Here is a 20918-nt window from a genome sequence, read left to right as displayed (position 1 = left end):
TCTTGGGAATACGTTATCATGATGCTCAGGAATAAACTGAGATAAATGGAAAAATCGACATTTGGCAAAGTTTGTGATCCAGGTTATAAAGATTCAGTCAAAATCCTCTTGTGCAAGTCTGGTTAATGAATAGTCCACTATTTGTCCTGGACTGTTTCTTGCTATTATAGGAACAGTAAACTATTGTTAATTCTGCTTCTTTTAGCTTTAAATCTTGTGTTTTAAAAAGTTTATTGTGTATTTTAATCTTCTACTGGACATTTTATAGATTTTGCTTCATTGTGATTGTATTGTTTTGTTTGCAGTTTTCATTGTTTTGTTATAGCTTTGAGCTCATGCAATACAACTGTTATGATATGATAATGTTGTGTAATGGCAGAGGGCTAGAAGATCAAACTGATCTAATATGTGAGGTACACCACACCTTCAGATGTCAGCCTGCTATGACCTCAGTGAAACGGAAATTGCCACAGTCAGAACATAAGAAACCCTGTCACCTGAATACATCCAGCAGAGGGAAATGGGAAGAGGATCTTATTCTGGTGAATGAAAAAACACCTACCAAGGCCATGATCAATAAATAAGTGGATGTTGCAAAAATACTCCAGTCTGGCAACTTCAATGAAGTTACCCAATACTTCATTAAGACCAAAGGTCAAGCCTGCCACCAGAACTTCGCCTGCAATTCTGAATTTCCCCATCCTCTTACTCAGAATGAGTTTGCCACTTGTTCGGGTAAGAAACTTAACCGAAGTACCACTCGAGTCATTTTACGGCACAAATACATGCAGGCAGAATTTCATATTTCCACATACTCCAACTTTTCAGCCATCCATTTCCTTCCATTTTACTACCACAACATTCAAGTAGATTCTCTCGCCAGAAAAACTGCTAAGCTTCTTTTGTCTCTGTCTCTTTAAAACACAAATGCCTCAAAGCACAGACTACAATTTGTAGAGCTGTGGTTTGGAAAACAGAACCTTAGATGAACTACCTGTTTTGAGAAACCTGAAGAGGTCTGAGTAAGTTGAAAGCTTGCACACCATTAGGAGTAATTGGGGTGGTCCTAATAAAAGGCATTACATGGATGGTGTCTGTGGCTTTTTTAGATTTTACCTTTGGACCAACACCTTGTAAGATGAATTTGAAAATGCAATCCAGGGTAACTACTACAGAATTTGTCTTCAACTGACTGCACATACTTTGCAACCCTATTAATTCATCTCAAGAACACAATGATTTTCAAGATATTTATAATAATCTTCATTCCCAAAAGGGTCTTAACTCATGCTGCTCAACAGGGAGGCTACAGATGTGGGGGGGAGGGGGAGTCATCACTGTAGAGTTTTTTTTATTACCAATAGCTTTTTATGGTCCATGGTCTGTAGAAATCTGAAAGCTAATTATTTTTTTCCTGTCAGCAAATACAGTATAGCTGGCATGAAGTCTTAACACCATGACTGAAACATTTGCTTAAAATTTCCCCCTTCCCTGCTTTTTTATTTTGCAATGTCTGACCTGACAGAGTGTTTGTTTACATACTATAGTATACCACTGAATGGGTCTTAATAAATGTATTGCATGGATTGGGTTCTTGTCTTTTTGAAATGTTAGAAATTCGGGTAAGAACAGATTCAAATACAAAAACCTTTAATGGCACAGAAGAGGTGGTGGTATACAAAATATGTTAAAACCAAATGACTAAGACTTACAAAAAGGTTTCACTCTTGATCCGAGTGCCTTAGTTAAAAACCTGGCAACTGACTCAGTAGTGTGGGGATGATGGTCACTGAGCAAGTATGAAACTATATCCCTGTCTGATCTTGCTGAAAATTTCTTCAGGATGGCCTCAAGAAAAAGTGACCGATAGTCTGCCAAATCTTTGCATTGAAGGAGCACGTGTTCAGTTGTTTCAGGTAGGCCCGATGCACAGGAACATGCCCTGTTCTCCTGTGAGATGCCATGATATCTGCCTCTTGTTTGGGCAGTTGGTAGCACATTAAGCCGAGCAAGCATGAAGTATCTACGAAGGTGTGCACAGGTTTAAGAACAGATTCAAGAAGCTAATTTAATGAGCTATGTTTTTCTTTATTTCCTACTAGATTAATTCACTTAAAACTTAATTCTGAACTTTACCCACTAAAGAATTAACTCTGATGATAATGAACAAATGAGCCCACTTATTTAACATGAGACTCTTCCTTTAGAATCCCTTTGGAAACCTGAACCTAGTTCCTGAACAGCTTAGCTTCACCGACTGGATTTCAACACCATTACACAAATCCATGGAAGCAAATATGAATATCGCAAAAGCCAATAATTTGCTTGATACATTCCAACTACTTCACTTTAGAAATCCGTTACACCTTGACCTTTGCAGGGAATTAGATTCCTGTAGAATCCAAAGTTCCTACAACTTGACTGGGGTTAATAATATTTAATAAGCAGAGACCTCTTCTTTCTACTGTGCGGTACTGCTGATTAGAACATTAGGTCTGCTGTATCCTCAAGAATGTTCTCTGTCACCCAGTGTGATGCCTGAGGACACCATGGTGCCTGCCAACATCTTTCCTGGAACCAGTCAAGTCTTTTTAGAAGATGGGTGGGGTCATGTAGGCTCATGTCTAGTAGGGCTTCTGAATGGCTGAGCATATTAAAATAAGCTTTCAGCAGAGGCTGCCACTACAGTGCTGATTTTATTCTCTTGGACTCCTCTTTTCACTACACTTGATCTTCTTCTATGTGTCCGATTGGCTCTGCCTCCCACAGCGGTCATTTGGTGGCCCATCTCCCACAGCAGCCATTTTGCAGTTGCACCCACCATGTTTTGTCAGGATTCCAAAAGTGCCCACGAACTCAAAAAGGTTATAGACACTTGGCCTATAGCACCTTATTAACTATTCTGCATCAAGGCCACAGGACCAATGAGTGCCAAGTGAAAAACAGGCCAACTAATCCAGCTTTTAGGGCAAGTTTGTCTACTCATCTGCCAGTACGTGCCTATGTACAGGTCAACTGATGCAATCTGAACTATATTCTCATATCGTCCCATAAGAAGAGATGAATAGAGCAAGAAGCTCCAGGTGATTCACACAAGCAAGCTAAGCCATATATTTCGGAGAAAGACAGGTTGCTGCCACTGCCTTCCCAATCCTGAATTTGGCAATCAGTTGCATGGCAGGCATGAACCAGAAGTCTATCCATTGAGCCATCTAAAGGGCATGTTAAATGGAATGGCCTATAAATGTGTGACCTACTAAGTCAAACAACTTATTAGTATGCATAGAGGCCAGTCAGATGCTTGGGAATGGCCATTTTGAGGTCCTAGGCAAGAAGCTGAAACAGACAGCTCAAGTTCTTAATGGGTACCCACACAAATACAGGGAGGCCATTGGTGGTTATAAGCTTGGCATAAGGTACTAAACATTCCTAACTACTGGGGTAATGGCTGGTACTCAAGCCCTCACTCTCTAACCAAAAACTAGGGTGAGTTATGTGCTTTTATTACACATCAATTTTCTATCACCCAGACTTTCACATTCTTGCTTTTTATAAGCAGTTCTTCAAAAGCTTCATATTCATAAACCACGCATTAAATTTTAAGACATGAGAGATGTACCAGACAGTCTACCGTCAAGTCACTTGTCAAACAATCAGGAAATGCTTCCTGCAAACTAAGTTTATTACTTAGTCAATAATGCATCTGGTTACAAAACTACCATTCAAATCTCTGCTTACCTTCATCTCCCTCTGGTGCATAGGAAGCTGTAATAATGTCGATGTCAGCGCAATTCATCACAATCTGATTGGTTGCTTGCCCCACCTGCAAGAGACACATTCCCCTTTATTATTTGATCTTTAATACTGTTCACGCCATCCTCAGTCCAAGATGCTGAGAAGCAACTACATTTACGAAATAACCTCAATGCAAAGTAATGCACACCTGCTCCAAAGACTGGTAGTATTATAAGTTAACAAAAACAAATATAGACTTTACCATTTACCATTCATTTTACGCCAATGGATGACTCTACTGCACAGAACAAAAAAGGAAAAACCGAAGGGGAGCTACTCCAAGCTAGACTATCTGTTTCAGCAAACCCAGTGTAATTCCCAAGTTTACAGAAAAAGAAAAGTTTTAAAAGATTATTTAAACCACCACCACCCCAAAGTCAGGGAGGCTGACAAAAACCGGGCAGATGAGAGAGGGAGAGCCAGGTGATCAGGAAGACGGGTGAAGGGCCAAGGAAATGTATAACTGCATGAATGGATAAGAATGAAAAAATTGAGACACTGCAAGAGTAGATAAAATGGGGGCCACCAAGGGGGTAGGCCTTCTACCCCATAATTCCTCATGAGCCCCTGCTTGTAACAAGTACAAGGTCACAGTAAGCAGAAGGACATGTAACATTTTCTTCTGGATGAAGAGTTTTGCTGAACACGACTTTGTGCTATACAGATGCACACAAACAAGTGGCATTCAGTTGCTCAGACTCTACCACTTCAGCACAAGGTAAATCATATCATGTTACAATGATGCACTCAAGAAATTCTCAGCCATGACATCCATCACAAAGCTAGAACCTAAAATGGGAAGGGAGATCATAAACCCCAACCTGAGCTTGGAAGAAAGGCAGGATCTGTCAAAGACTGAGCACCAGTTTGGGGGGGAGGGGGGGTGTCAGTAACTATTTCTCGTTTCCACTATCTAAAAATAACAAATTTGCAGAAAAATCACAGGGCTTGGGGAGATTTTGGGGGGGGGGGGGGGGAACTAGGATACAATTCTTACACCTGAACTAATAATAAGCTTTGTAATTGCACAGCAATCAAACCCGGTCTTCAGAAAGCACCTTGATTTTTTCACGTGGTTTTTACAAACTGCTTCTAGCTTGACACTGGTTTCATAGGATCATTTAAGGCTGCTCAATGCCTTGTGCTATTTTATGTTCCAGATGGGATTCTTGAATAGCTATGATTTTACACACATTTAAATTTTTCAAAATGTGTTCAATTAAAGTCGGTTAAATTATAATTTGGTGCTAATATTGAGTGTTTTTACCCGGTCAAGAGGCATAATAAACTCTATGTATCTGTGATTTTTATACTGTTTTATCATTTTAACATTTCCCTTTGTGAGTCGCCATGAGCAGGTTTCTCTGGAGAGGTGGCATAAATACTTTCTAAATAAGTATCAACTGCTCCAACAAGTCTGTAAGAACATGCTAGGTGCCAATGCCAGTAGTCAACACATACCCCTTAAATCATTATTTTACGCAACTCCCAACATGAAAAATTAGTTAAGCAACTGTTCCAACGTTCTTGAGTGATGTTGCGTGAAAGCAGGAAAAAAAGTTATCTGACAGCCCTAACAGTCTTATTCAGGTAGAAAAAGGTTGTTAATGACTATAACTTTTCACATAAGCCACATGTTTAGAATGCAAGATCCTGGGGCATCTTCAATAATTTCTGTCATCCACATCTTGTTGTTAGCTACTGACACTGCATAAAATTACAGGGGAGTAAGCTGGGATCTAAATGTATGCATATAGTACCAACCACAGATTGATAGGTGTGGAACAGTCCCATGAATACGGTTAACTGGGTGACTAAAAACCTAAGAATCCAAAATCTTTTTCAAAAGGCTACAAGATTAGCCCCTATGCAACAATGTATGATTTCCAAGAAATCATAATTTCTTTTTACTTGTTTTAGGTGTGTTTGTAGACCACTTGCTCAGGTCTGCCAAGACTTTCAGTGTGCCTCTTAAAAATTCAGATTCAAGAAAGGTCACACTGCCCATCTGGACTACACCTAAAGAGACTGGTTCTGCACAAGCATTTTAAATGTAAGCATCAAGAAAGTCCCCCCAGTATGCCTGAACATTTAACGTGTACAACTTATAGGCATAATGCAACACAAGAGGTTGTTTTGGAAAGTAACTCCACTGCCACAGCAAGTGTGAGTCATTTATATTTAGATTCTCACACACAAACTTTACACAATGTGTTATGTGCAAGATACCATTTATAGGAAACATTTTAATGATTAATGAAATGTTCAGCCCCCTAAACCCTCAAACCAAGCATCAACCAATTACATACACAGGTCACAGATTATACAAAACATGTGATCATGATAACTATTAAAGCACGCCTGCAAAATAAGAACAAAAATCCAAAGGAGATCTTCTGCCTACACATAGATGAAAGGACTCCTTAAAAATGGAAAAAGACAAAATCTTAGGGGCTGCATACCCAAATGAATTCATCCTAGTACAGTCCCATTAATTTCAACGAGGCTCCACATGCATAATGTATTCGAGATTCAATCCTTCCTTGTGAGAACATAAAGTCAGCAGCCAACACAGGATACCACATGACATTTTTATACGGCAAGGTAACTCAAAATGCAGACAAACAATACTTATAGAGAAATAGACATATTAAGGAAAAGTCTATATACAGTAGTGATTAATATTTGAAAGCCTTTTACATGGCAGAAAAAAGTTGTTTTCTGGAAAACAGCTACTGCAATATTTACATGAGTAAAATAAAGAGAAACAATCACTGCAAAAATCGCAAGTTCATTCTTATTAAAAACATTTATATCCAGTTTTAAACAATAATCAATAAACGTCATCTATAACATAAATAGTGCCCCCCCCCCCCGGCAAACACCCCAGCTTTGCCAAGGAGGGGAAGCAGGGTGCCTGTGAAGATATGGAGAGTTCTCCCTATCTTTATAGCCTCCTCCCTACTGCAAAGCTGGATCCCAGTTGTGAAAAGGGGGGGGGAAGCCAGCAGAATGCTGTGAAGATGGGGAGAGTTCTCCCCTTTCTGTCTGCAAAGCTGGATCCCAACTTTATGGGGAGGAGGGTGAAGTCAGCAAGGTGCCTGTGAAGATGAAGAGGGTTTTCTCCATCTCCATAGACACACCTCACCATTTGCAAAGCTGAATCCCAGTAGGGGGAAACCACTAGGGTGCCTGTGAGGATGGGGAGCCCACGGTGTGAAAAAATGACAACAGGCTCCAGCAAGTGGCATCCTGCAAGTGAGGATTCAAGAGGACATATTCCCACCTTTTTTCTTCTGTCTCCCCCTTCTTCTCTGCCTCACACTCTCCATCTTGCCACCCCTTCTCTTCTTTTCTCTTTTTGCCCCACTACCCCAACTCTCTTTCTGCCCACCCCCCAGCTCTCTCTGTTCGCCCATTTATTCCAGCTCTCTCTTTCTTTCTTCCTGGCTGAACACTCTATTCTCTATGTTTCTACCACCTTACCCCAGCTTTGGTTCTGTTTCTGGCCACCTACCCATGATCTCTTTCTGCCTCTCTCCACCACTCATTCGCTTTCTGTCCCTACTCCAACTCTCGCTGTCTCTTCCCTCCCACCCCCCCACCCCCCCAGCCAAATTCTTGGTAGCTTGCCTGGAGTGCTCTAGGGGGTCAAGGTGAGCCACATAACCCCACCCTCACTGCTTCGGTCAGAGCCGTTCCAAATGCAGCAAGGCTTTCTCCCTCTCCCCTAAGCAGACTGAGGTGGGGTGGCCTGTTCAATCCTGGCTGCTGGCACTAGGCTTGCTGCTGACTTACTCAAGAATTGGCTCAGGGAAGGAACAGGACAGCCCTGCCAGGATCCCAGAGGTTTAACAAGTGTCAGCAACTGAGTAAGGTGGAGTCTGGGAGTTGTAGTCCTGTCATCCCCACTGTACATAAGAAATGGTGACCTCTGGACTACATCTCCCAGAGTCCTTCGCTTTTTCTGGTTCATTGTCAGGAACATGCTGCTCAATTATATAGTAAGATTTACAGCAACATGTAAGCAGTGGGCAAATCTTTATCATTTAACCACTTAAAACTTTACACCCTAATGTGGAGCTTGCCTACATCCCAAAATAAAAATTCTAATCCATATACCAGATAGATCACACAGATATGAACTTGCTGAAGCTCCGTGGTAACTTACATGCCCTAACTTTTAAGGGGTAGAAGAACAGGAAGATTTTGGGTTTTTTTAATTTTGATTTAATTGGAAATGTTTTTACCTTTTACTGCAAGCTGCCTTGGGCCACAAGATGTTTTAATAAATAATAAAAAGCTTCCATTAAATTACACTATCTCACTTTCCTAGGTTCCTTCCTAGTCTGAGGATTCTGCTTCACAGGGTTGATTTTCTGGGGTAAATATTGTCCCGAGAGAGCCAAATTTATTTCCTTGAGTTCTGTGGGCTCAAGTATCTCCCCCACTCCAAGGGAGTCCATAATTTCTCCTGCTTTGGCTACATTTTCAGGCTTCTTATCACACACATTTAATTTATGCTGAACTGATGCCAGGGTGAGCAACAAAAGATGGCATCCAAAAGAGGTTAAGCACATATCTAACCCAAATAGTTCCTTAAGGATCCTCCCAGCTTACTCATTAAGCAATGTCAATCCATAGGTGCAGCAGTGTAAATGCCCCACTGTTCCTAGTAGTCTGGATGAGGGCCAGACAGAGGGAATGCTGAAGGCTGGGGTGGAGAAGCACTTCCCCATTCCAGCTCATCCTATATTACAGACACACAAAAATCTTGAGTAATATGGCTACCATGATTTGTCCTACAGTAATCTTCCGACCTGATTACTATAAAGACACTCAAAACGTAGCAGCCTTTGAAGAGTGTTCAGAAGCTACAATTAGCCCAGAATATAATGGAGAGGCTCTTCACGGGTGGGAGCCAATAGGCTCATATTACATCTATCCTAAAGCATTTACTCTTCTAGCCAATTTGTTTCTGAGCCAAATTTACAATACTTGTTTTGATCTCCTGCCTAGGTAGCTAGATCTCCAGAGCTACTTTTCCTGGGAACTCTGGTCCTAGAACAGTCCCATTGCAAGTTGCAGAAAAATAGTCAAGGTTAGTCAAGACTGCCCCTTTTAGGAAGGTTTTTGAACTGTTAAAAATAAATGGGTTGGCTGAACTAAACAGATTTCATGGGTTGGCTTGCTCGCCTTCTTTATAACTGCTTGATCTCAACAGTTTTAATTTGTGTTATATTATGCAGGCTGAAATAAGAACTCCTGAAGAACTGGACATGGGGATGGAGAGAACAAGAAACTCTTCAGCAATAGGGCAAGACTGAGCCCCAGTGCTGGATAAGTAAGCTTCCTGATCATCTAGCCCCGAACCTCCAAGGACTAGCAGTACTAGTAGAGTATTGATCACTGAGAAAGGGATCAATCACCTAATTCCAGGTCTGAATATTGCATCATGCAGAAAGGAAAGATGTTTAACTCTCCTTCCTCTCTGCAAATGAGTTGGGGGGTCACTGGGTACACAACTCCCACACCTAATAGACTGCTATTGGCTCTCCCCCTTACATAGTTAAAGACTGTGGCACGATTATGCTTTTATCTCACTTTCCCTCAGAACTTAATTCCCCAGCCCAATCCCAACATTCAGCTCCAAAGAAGTCAGAGCCTTTAAAAGTTTATAATTCTGCATAGGTGATAGAGAATTAGGATTAGGGGATGAGAAGTAGCATCCTTCCCCTCTACCCTAATCTCTCTCCCATTCCCATTACATTTTCTTTTGCTGCTCCTCAATATATCATGCTTCCTAGAAGGCAGTGAGCAAACTTGCTTCTCATTCGGTGGGTGGGGGGAGGGTCCTGTTTCCTGTTCTGCTAACAGGCATTGAAACATGAAGTCTGCCATTCAAAAGAGCAACTAAGATTTTTCACTGCAAACACAAACTGTACACAAAATTCTTATTATTTAATAATATTTCTAAGCTGCCTTTCCACCAAAAGGTGGTCCCCAAGGTGGCAATCAACATCTCAACTGCACAACAGCATTAAAACACATAAAACAATTCAATAAAAAATACATCAGACAGACAGCGCCAAGGCCAGAGAGGAGAGCTAATAATAAGTATTGGAAGTATGACAAATGAAACAAAAAAAATTCTTCACCTGCTGGCGAAGGCAGTGATAGAGTGAGTCAGACAAATCCCTCTGGGGAGGGAGTTTCAAACATCAGTGAGTGAGAGTGAGTGAGTGAGTGAGTGAGAGTGAGTGAGTGAGTGAGTGAGTGAGTGAGTGAGTGAGTGAGTGAGTGAGTGAGTGAGTGAGTGAGTGAGTGAGTGAGTGAGTGAGTGAGTGAGTGAGTGAGTGAGTGAGTGTATATTTTTGTTAACACCCTATAATGCAGCCTATAATTTGCTTTAGTAAAAGCAGTCTGGGACGGACTTCTGCTAGAGCACACAACAACCAGTGCTGCCCTTGGGTTCCCAAGTCCAAAGAAATTACAACAGTAAATCTGTTCCAGTACTCTGCTTTCCAGCCCTAACAGAAACAAGGAGAGGGGAGGAGGGAAGATAACAGAGGGCAACGATTCCCTCAGTAATTAGATGCAATCTGAATTCACCCAGGAACCTTCACTGTCAATGCCAGGCAGCTGGCCTTCCCCTAATACTGCACAGAGACTAAATTATTTATTCTCCAAATAATATGAATCCTTGCCCATGAGCATAAAGAGCAGAGAAGGTCTGTGCAAGATCCCATTTATGAGCCTGTACTTACAGCTAGAGTAATTATTAGCCCTTATCTAAGCAACCACACTTGTTCACTGATTTACAGCTTGGATTACAGTAGCCAAGCAATAAATCCTCTAACCCAAAAGGCAGCAACCTCCTCTACACAGGCTCCTATTAATTTTTCAGACTGCATTTGGTCCTTTAGTTTTGCAGCATTTAGAGTAATTTCTGTCATTTAGATGGCATCATCTGTCCGAATCACTTTCTAGGCAAAAGTTATTCTTAAACTTACAAAACCACTTGTTCAATAGAGCAGCTGATAGAAGGAATTTAAAGACCTGGGGGCCAAATCAGCAAAGATTTTTTCAAAAAGTAGTCTAAACAAGAACACCGGGATTACCATTGGAATCCTAAAATACAGGCCTCCAATACACATAAACCTGGGATTCAAAGAGTACTTTAGGCATGGCCAAGGGTTTGGGCATACCTGGCGGGATTTTTTTCCAATCTTTTCCTCTTTGAACATCATAGCTCCATGACAAATCACTGCTTTGTCAGGCTGATGTTTAAAAGAAATACACCCACTTGGGTGTGGGGAAGTAACATGGCCCTTTGGTCTTAGCTGCTGTATAATAAGCCACTGGGGAAAATACATACCGTGATGATAAATCTTTTCCCTTCAACATTCAAATGGGCTACAAATGCATTGTACGTCCTCCAAGACACAGATGTTCAGCACCTTGAACACAATCACTTGAAACTCAACATCAATCCTTAATCAGCCTGATCCACAAACCTGGCAGATGCTTCACAAGCAAGCTATAAAAAGCAACAAAGATAGGTTAAACTTTTAAGTATATCAGGATGTCCTTCAGCCAAATTAAAAGACTGATGGCAGCCAAAAGGAAAGAAGAGGTTTAAAAGGTCCTTCCATTGTCTAACCTTTCAGGCAGGATTCTCCTCCCCCTCACCCATGGCAGTAAATAGGACTTCCCCTGGCAAACCTGTCCATACAGCACAAAGTTGTCCTCTTATTGGGGAAAGGACAGCACAGATCTCCATACCTGCACCATCTGAAGCTCTTCCTGGGGTTGCTATTTGCCCCATGGTATAGGCAGGGGGTGAGAATGCACAATACCACATAGTTTGTGTGTGCTCACCTTTTTGACCTTTGACATCTGGACCTTACAAAGGAGATGGCTTCCGTTATTTGCTTCTTTTTCCCAGAATGCAAAATGCTGTAATCTAACACCTACAGCAATTAAACTAGAGCATGTGAGCCTGTCAGCCTCTAACAACTCCAAAGGTTGCCAAGGCAAGGTCTTAAGATCTTAACCTGGAAAGTCTGCTCTTTCCCTCCCTCATTTCTAAATTGTTGTAACATCTAGTCTGATGTTCAGATGAGATCAAAACATTTGCAATGTTTTGTGCTAGTTTGGTCTTTTAAAAGTTACCCCCACCCCCACCCGATTCTGTAGTCTAAGTAGGCCATAATGAACGTTACAAATTTATTTCTATAGGTTTATCCAGATGGGCCCAACAGTACCAGAGCTGGAGGACAGCAATTCAGATTATAAAAGGGACACAGAAGCGTAACAAAATTCAAAGGCTTCCCAATTCAAATTTGAAGTTTTTTTAAAAAAAAATTATTTTGTTTATTATTAGTTTTGCTATATTGCCCACCCCTGAGGGGCTCTGTGTACAATCAAAGATAAAACATATAAAACCCAGTAACAGATTTAAGAAAAACCAATCGATAGAAAATTACAAGACACATAGATGGCGAACCACGGAACTTCAACTTGCATTTCCACATACAGAAGAATGTGTGCAAACAATTTCCAGGCACCACAAATGTGGAGAGAGGATAGCATCATGTGTTCCACAAAATCTTGTCACATTACTGTTACCCACCTCGGGTCCCAAAATGTGTGGGGAACATTTATAATATAAGGGGCACATTTACAAATTTTCCAGAGTTTGATCTTTACAACATTCATATTCCAACAGGAATCACAACAGCAAGTGCCTGAAACAGTAACACAAGTATTTCACACCTTAAAGCACTATGAACTATTTGGAGTTTTGTTGGTTTTGTTTACATGCTTACAACTCACTTTCAGTATTAGAAATCAGATGATTTGATCTAGCCCAATTCTGTTGGACTTGCAGAACCACTGCAGCACCTCCAGTAGGAGTCTTTTCCAGCTCTGCTAACCAAAGAAGCATTCAGAGGCTGAACTGGGGATCTTACATATGAACAGTGTATGTTACTGCTTGACCTATGATACTTCAACAGCCCCATGCTTTACCAGTGAAGACCCAGACCAGGGCTCTAACTCATAAAAAGCAACAACAAAATGCTGTGAATTTTTTTAAAAAAAACTTCCTCCCCCAATTCACCCCTTCAGATACTGAATCACAGCAACCTAATGACTGCCTAGACAGAAAGGATTTATACTTGTATAAAAATAAGTTCAAAGCAATGGGTCCACGAAACTTCCAGTGGAAAGAAATGCCGCAAATGTAGAACAGCTACTAAGACTATCCAAGTGCCTTTGATGTTCCAGCCTGGCATACAGCAGGGAGATGGGAGCCAATTCTTAGAGCTCTGAACAGGTCTTAGAGAAGGAGAAACTAACATTAGATTCTCTCACTCATGAATAATGATCTAAGCAAGGGTCTGCAAATTATTAGGGTTCACAATCAATCTTCCCTGACCAAACACCTAGGGCACTTAGAGAAAATTTAGGAAAGGGTGCCTAGGATACCTCCTCAATGTCACTGCAACCTCCTTCAGAAGTACAATGGTAAGGCAGAGAAACCATTCTTCCTTTTTTCCCTAAAACCGTTCCTTTCCCCCATCCCAAGTTCTTTACAGACAAATGGTTTTTCTCACAGCAAAGCACTTGCAGAAAGCACAAGGGAGCGAAGGCAGGAGATAAGTGCTCAACTACAGCAAATGAATTTATGCAACACTGATTGTGAACTGTTCAACAAAACCAATCCAGAACAGACTATGTATGGAATGGTGGTATAAAAAGCAATTTGCACACAGAACCCACAGATGCAAGACAGATATTGTATACGTTCTTTAATATCTGGTGAACCATTAATCTTTACATTTATCTTTTCCTTAAGAAAAATCCTGACACTGCCCCAGGATCTCTCTCTTCTGTAGGGTTGCAAACTCAAGAGGTGGGAAATTTCTCAAGATTTGGGAGTGGAGCCTGTGGATGATGTGAACTCAGTAGGATATACAATGTCATAGGTCCCACCCACCAGTGCAACTATTTTCAGGGACTGAATTCAGGAACTGAATATACTGGGTGAGATCCACAGGTGGAAAAGGGAGGAGGGGTCTTCTTTGACCACTCAAAGGAACTATGCTGGAGATCATGGGACTTGTATGAACAAAGTCCATGTGGGATGGGTCATATTGAAGATGAACACTGGGGTCAAACTGCATGAAAAAGCTAGCTGCATCCCTCTAACTACGTATACGTGACTATGTGTAACTATCTCTTCCTACAATAGAATGAATACTTGCAACGTAAGGAGATAGAGTTATCTTCCTTTCAGCCTTGCCAGCTTGCTATAAAGTACCTAGAGATAAGGTAGACAGGTAGCTATGTTTTACTGAATCTTTCAGAAGTTGCACACATGTATGGCTCAAGTCTTCTGCAAACAATGAGTCTAGTATTTACTTTAGCCCCAAGTCCACAAAAATAACAATACACATACATACGTATCAACATTTTCAATTTGTCCTGCCTGCACAATTACTACAAAATATGTATAAACTCTTTATGCCAGTTCCACAGGAGGCATTCCAAAACTGGCTTCCCTGGTTTTTTGAGCTGCTCAGTCAATCAATGCCACAGCCCGTCTGCTGATTATACAGCTATCTGAATAAAACATTTTATTTTCCCTGGGTATAAAACAGTTTGCCAATTTAGCCTTAATGCCATCTTATATGAAGTTCAAAAAAAATTCACAACTTATAGCTGAGCAAATCCATCATAAATCTTTTATTTTCAGCATTCTTTTATAAGGATACTGATGTATCAAGCATCCATGGCCAACACGCCTAACAGCCTTTTGCCAAGGTAACTGCTTTTCTGCAATCTTTTCACGAAAAGCAACTAAAGTAGAAGGTTACTTCCGAGAAACTAGTTGGCACACTGCTGCTGCTATCGTTGCCAATGTGCCAACAGTGTGAATTTGCTATGGTAGAAAAGTCACAAAAGTAGAATGCTCCCTAAATTGCTCCGCTGTTACATGTCACCTAGATAGGAAAGTATTTTAATATACTAGCCCACGAACACAGTCGCAGCTTTAAGATATGAAAATTATATTCTAACTTACTACTAAGCAGAAGACCTCATTCTTCCCCTGTATGAACAAAGTAGATTCCAAAGAGGCCAAGTTTCCTTACAAAACGAAAAGTAAGCCATGCCAAAACAAAAGGCTACAAAAAAGTGCAATTCGTTTACTAAATTCTGAGGACCACACAACTGGTGACAGTACCAGCAAATATCTTATCTGCTGATCAAAAAAAGGTTCCTTCTCTCTGGGGCTGGCATGCACAAAGGAAGAATACCACAGCATTAGCAGATGCAAAAGGGGCAATTAAAAAGCTCACAAGCGTGGCTGTTCATTGTCCTAAAATTACAAGGACCATTTAACATTTCTTGTCTGAAGCACAGAAGTCATAGATGTCACCAGCGGAAATTCTGCACCAATGAATGACTGTTGTTACAAGTCTCATTTGCTGACAGTGCTGACCTTTCAGCTAATGCAGTGCTTAAACAGTTGGTTAACAACATTATGGCTTTAGTTGTTAGATGGTTCTTTGCTGAGAAAGTGAAGTTACAGTAAAGGAAACAGGATACTTTCAAAGAGTAGTAAACGCTTCCTACAACATTTGGTTAAGTTCAGTTCATTGTTTATTCCTCATTATTCCCAACCTTTGTATTCCACACTCCCTGCAAGGAGCTCAAGGCAGCATACATAGGGCAATCCTATTTTATCCTAACAACCCTGGGAGACAGTGATTGGTGCAAGGTCACACACAGAGCTTCCTGGCTCAGTGGGGATTTCAAACCAGGCCTCCCTAGCCAAAGTTCACTACTTGCAACACCGCATCTTTTTAAGCACCGGCAAGATTGCATTTTGTTCTGTCCCTTTAGTTTGGGACCACCTATGCAACCAAAAAGATACAGTGCTGGTTTTAGGCCTTATAAGTTAAGAACAGTCTCCTGATTACCATTCCACCTGAAACAGCAACTGTTAGTAAATTACAGTTTGTTTTTTGATTTGCCCTCGAACTGATAGACAAAGAAGTTTAATACACTGTAAATTTTTTGCTGTTTGCATACATTCCAGAAAAGGTTTTAGGACAATTACAACACCAAAATAGAGGGATCAAAATGGCTAAATACCACCTTCCCTCACTCATCTCTTTTACGACCCTTTGAAAGAGTAACAGAGGCATTCCCATTCTGCACTTCAAGAATGGGTACAACTTACTCAAGCATACTCTGAGACCCTGCAGTTATTCTGGAATCTGAACACATGTCTGACACCATTACGCTAGGCATGGGATCTCATTATTGCTGAGCATCAAGCTAAGAAAATATTTTACTGTGTATGACTGAAGAAATAACATAATAAAAAGTTGCACTTTGTTAAGATAGCTTTACATATAAACTGCAACATTTTGCAATAGCTTAAGAAACAGCCCAAGTGATTGACAATCTTTAGAATATGGGGATGGTGTTCAGATTCCTGAAGGCTGCTCTCAGAGTACTTGACAATAATCTCAGAATACGCTTAGTATTTCTACCAGATGAGGTAGAAATCCAAATGGATTGTAACAGTATGCCAACTGCACTAATTCTCGATACGTTGCCCAATGATGTTCTAGTTAAACAATATGAGCTATTACAGGTACCAGAAACATGGTTATTTCTGCTAATTGGGGTTCAAACATGGATAAGCGGGATTAATTTTATTATCTTTTCTTTTAAATGTGCCACGGCCTCCAGTACATTTTGAAAGGATCGTTAAAGGTGTTAAAAACCAATCATAGAGAGGCAGAATAAATTGGCGAAAAAAACATTTGCAGCAAAGTGGTTAGGAAATCATTAATACCGCCTTGTTCAATGTTGGCTATGTTCACTCTAATTTAACACCCTCCATTTGAAAGTGTCACCACACTTGTTGGAACACCACACTTACTTTTAAAAGCTTGTGAGGCCAATTTAATTGCACTGGTGGTTTCTGTTTATAGCTTCAGTTTCTTTCACTAACCCCCCCTCTCAACTGTCCATCTCTGGGTCCTTCTCTTTTGGGGCTGTTTTCTAAAGCAGAACCATTTCGGCAACTTCAGCCACTTGAATTCCTTTCTCCCTAGAAGTTGTCATCATGGTATTTACTGGTCATCTTGCAGCGTTTTCTAATCTCTGCTTGTGTAGTCAAGTTCTCTCAATGCTTCAAACTGAACAGTTAACTCCTGCTAAGACTCAAATCCATTGAGGGGCAAAACAAGAAATTTTTTTTCACCCCAAGCAACCTATAAGAACTGCCCGAGTTTTAAATTTCATGGGGGCCTGTGTTCTTCGGAAAACTCGAGCTCAACCTACAATTAAAGTACAGCACGCCATGTAAGCACATCATTCCCTCTGGGAAATTAATAAGCCTGCAAGTACTTTTAAGAAGGCAAAACTATTGCAAAATCCAGTTCATACCAAGTTGTTCACTTTTAGGCTGTTCTTGCAGCATTGTCTCCCCACCCCACCCCCGGCTGTTCTCCCAACACTGAAGACTGTAAAGTTATCCCAGTTATTTACAGACCCAGGGAAGGTAACAAAGAAAACATTCTAGCCATGATTTTCTGGTTTGGCTGAGCTACTTGATCCCTACAGGCAGTCTGTACTGATGTTCTACCATAGAAGCACTCTGCCTAAAGAACTACTGAAATCATTTTAGTAGCAGAAGAGTCAGGGCTGAAATAATCCCAGGCTCCTGGCTATTCACATGTATACGATTTGATACTGGAACTGAAAATATTGCTCAGTCATACAAATGAGATATTTTTTCAGCACTGGTATAAATACATTCAGAACACCAAAGCACAATAGTAGGAGCCCTGTGGTGCAGAGTGGTCAGCTGCAGTACTGCAGTCAAAGCCCTCCTCATGACCTCAGTTCAATCCTGATGGAAGTCAGTTTCAGGTAGTTGGCTCAAGGCTGACTCAACCTTCCATCATTCCAAGGTCAGTAAAATGAGTATGGGTAAAGTGTAGATGACTGAGGAAGACAATGGCAAACCACCTCAAAAACACAGACTGTCATGATTTAACATCACCCCATGAGTCAGCAAGGACCCAGTGCTTGAACAGGGGATCACCTTTACTTTAAAAATAATATAGCTGCTCACCTATTGGAAGCACAATACTTCCATCTTGAAACAGCTCCAAGTCCTGCTTGTATTTGTGGTATTACCTTTTAAAAACCTAAATGATCTGAGACTTTCCTACTTGAGAGACTGCCTCTCTCAAAATGAACCTGAAAGCTACCTCATGAACTCCTTCCAACCATCATTTGGCCAGCATTCAGGTTCAATCCTTTTCAGTAGCAGCACTGGCTCTCTGGAACAACCTTTCAGAAAAAGTAAGAAAGGCCTCCAGCCATAGTCCAATTTCATAGGCAGTATAATGCTGTCTTAGACCTTTGATAGCTATTAAGCTGGATGGAGTGCTATAACTTGTGGAAGATACAAGGGACTGTTGTTGGTACTATTCGTTGTATGATGTTTTGGTTTTAAAATGTTTGCCTTCCAGCTTCAGTTGGTGCTGGAAGCTGTCTTAGCTTTGGCAAAAAATGTGGGATACAAATGTTATATATCAGTACATTTTTTTGAAGAGCTATCCAATGCTACATGCAGGTCTAAAAGTTAATAAAAAGAAACAATAAATCCAATTTTCTGGACACAAACCTTGAGTACAACCATTCCACTGAGACTGACAGGAGAAAAGAAAAACAAACCCACAACTTAAATATTTCTTCTATATTAAGTCACCTTTATTCATCAACAGCAACTTTCCGGGACTTGGAAAGATCAAAGCATGCTGTACAACTCATACCATGCCATCCTCTCCAGGAGCACAACCACACCAGAAACTAAACCAGCATAATTCAATCATGCCTTTGGAGACTGAACTAATCTTAAATGTTTTATATATTCATTTTATTCCATTTTTATCCCACACCGTTTCCTGCCAAGGAGGGTTCAGGGAGGTTCCCAATGGTTAAAATATACAATATAAAAGCCTTTATGACAGGATTTCAAAATTCTTTATTGTTCTATGACCCAGAGTTCTGCTATGGGAACTGATACTCTTCTTGGTATCTTAAACTGTCTCATATCCACTTAAGTAATCTCAGATTAAGAAACAGCCCAATGAGGTCTAGAAAGACCTGCATTTTTTAATGCATCCATTGCGCAAGAAAAGCTTCTTCTGTCATCCCTAAAAGTCAAGAGAGCCAGGATTTTGTACTGCATAAACACTTCCACAGATAAGGTTAATACCTCTAATTTCAGTAACACGTCCACTTACTCATCTATGGGCCTGCACAAGGCAAGAGGCAAATGGGAATGCAAAATGTTCTTAACTTTGGGTAGAAACTGTACAGGGATGTCATTCCATTGCTCAGCTTACTGAAATCAGTAGTCCCTCTACAAAGAAGGAGAGTAGAATACATTGCACAATACCAGGAAAAGCTGGCCATGACAGATAATCTTCTACATAAAATAAACAAAATGCATAAATATTAACACATACCACCAATATGCTTAAAATTAAGAGTTTCACTTCAGAAGACAATGGATAGCCAATGATGAACTAGATTCTGGAGACAATGCAACAAAAAGGGTTAGCAATCCATGTAAAAATAGCTTTCCCAACATTTTTCCAAAACATAGGTCCACTGACATCTACCACATATGAGGCAAATTCACCATGAAATTCATTACAAATACAAGCAAGAACAGTTAACTCACACCCATTTGATTCAATTGCCTTCCACACACAAATCCTCCCCATTAGCAAGGCACTCCTTCAAATCTAGCCCTTATAACATATTTCTCAAAGAGCACCTTCACAAATTCCAATTCTCTCTGTCAAGGATGCCCATCACAACCAATACCACAGCAAAAACACCCTATACTCCTTGGCATTTCTTTACCAAAAGGAGGCGATAGCCTCACACATCTCACATTATGGTACCACCTTTTCTCCAAGGAGCTGAAGGCAGTATTCCTAGTTCTGTCCTTTCCCTACCAACACACAAACATAGGATACTCCCAACATTCAAGCTGGCATTTCTAATTCAGAAGGTTCATGGCACCTCAACATAAGAACAAGAAGTCAAGGCTCTCAAGAAGATAGCTTTGCACTCCTCTACACCATTATTCTAACCCCCAACACACACTGACACCTCCATCTCCTCCAATGTGCTATAATGTGCACATACCTTATTTAAGGATATATTTCAAGTCTAGAGTCTGAAGAAACCCTTAAGCCAATTTCAGGTCCCAAACCTTAAAAACTACTGGGAAGAAAGAATTGAGACCTCAATCCAATGTAACAGAAAATTCTCAGCCCAAAACAAACACAGGCTCAATAAGGGTCCTTTCCCCCTTCATTTCTACGAATCTCTTCGGCTTCTGATTTAAGTTTCCCTAATCAAAAGAGATCTTCTCCTTTGAAGAAGGCAGCCCCTCAAAGAAACTTTTTTCTATTCTCCCACCCCAACATAAACAATGCTAAGGGTCCTTTTCCTTCTCTGAAAATGTGTTCCCCCACCATACTAGATCAGCAACTTTCTTCTCAGACACCCTGGAAGAACTTGTGTGTGAAACAGGGATCTCCCCAATGTTGAAAGAACCACCCAAAAAGTACACATTTAACATAAACTCTTCAAGGAACTGCAGTCACCGCCCTCAAGACCAGATGAATCCTTGACAAAAATCACAGGTTCACCAGCCTCCTGTTCATGACCAGAACACCCAAATCAGCTTTCCCCCCACAACCCGTGCGGCTCACCACATCAATCCACTGTCCTCCAAATCTCAAGACTGCTTCCACTGAGCACTCCCCTCTGTGCAATTCAGTCCCACTTAGACTCCTGATTTCTACGAAGACCCAGAGATACGCCATGGTGCTGAGGAGACTAACACCTGGGATGCCTAAGTTCTAATTCTCACTCTGCCATGGACGTTGCTGGGTGCCTTTGGGCCAAATCACTCCCTCGGTCTAATGTACCTGCACAGTGTCGGGAGAATAAGACGTGTGTAAAGTACATCTGCAGTCAACCTGGGGCAACACAGTACAGTT

At 40.9% G+C, this 20918-nt stretch overlaps 1 protein-coding gene across 1 annotated transcript in view; it reads right to left on the bottom strand.

Moving 5' to 3' along the window:
- NPEPPS (aminopeptidase puromycin sensitive) overlaps positions 1-20918 on the bottom strand; it is a 114536-nt gene that overhangs the window by 92426 nt on the left and 1192 nt on the right. Inside the window, 1 exon segment of the mRNA XM_048518237.1 lies at positions 3739-3823. Within this exon segment, the coding sequence (XP_048374194.1) occupies positions 3739-3823 (85 nt within the window).

The sequence above is a fragment of the Sphaerodactylus townsendi genome, linkage group LG15, assembly GCF_021028975.2.
Source record: "Sphaerodactylus townsendi isolate TG3544 linkage group LG15, MPM_Stown_v2.3, whole genome shotgun sequence".
NCBI lineage: Eukaryota > Metazoa > Chordata > Lepidosauria > Squamata > Sphaerodactylidae > Sphaerodactylus > Sphaerodactylus townsendi.
This window is presented reverse-complemented; position numbering and strand designations above follow the sequence as displayed.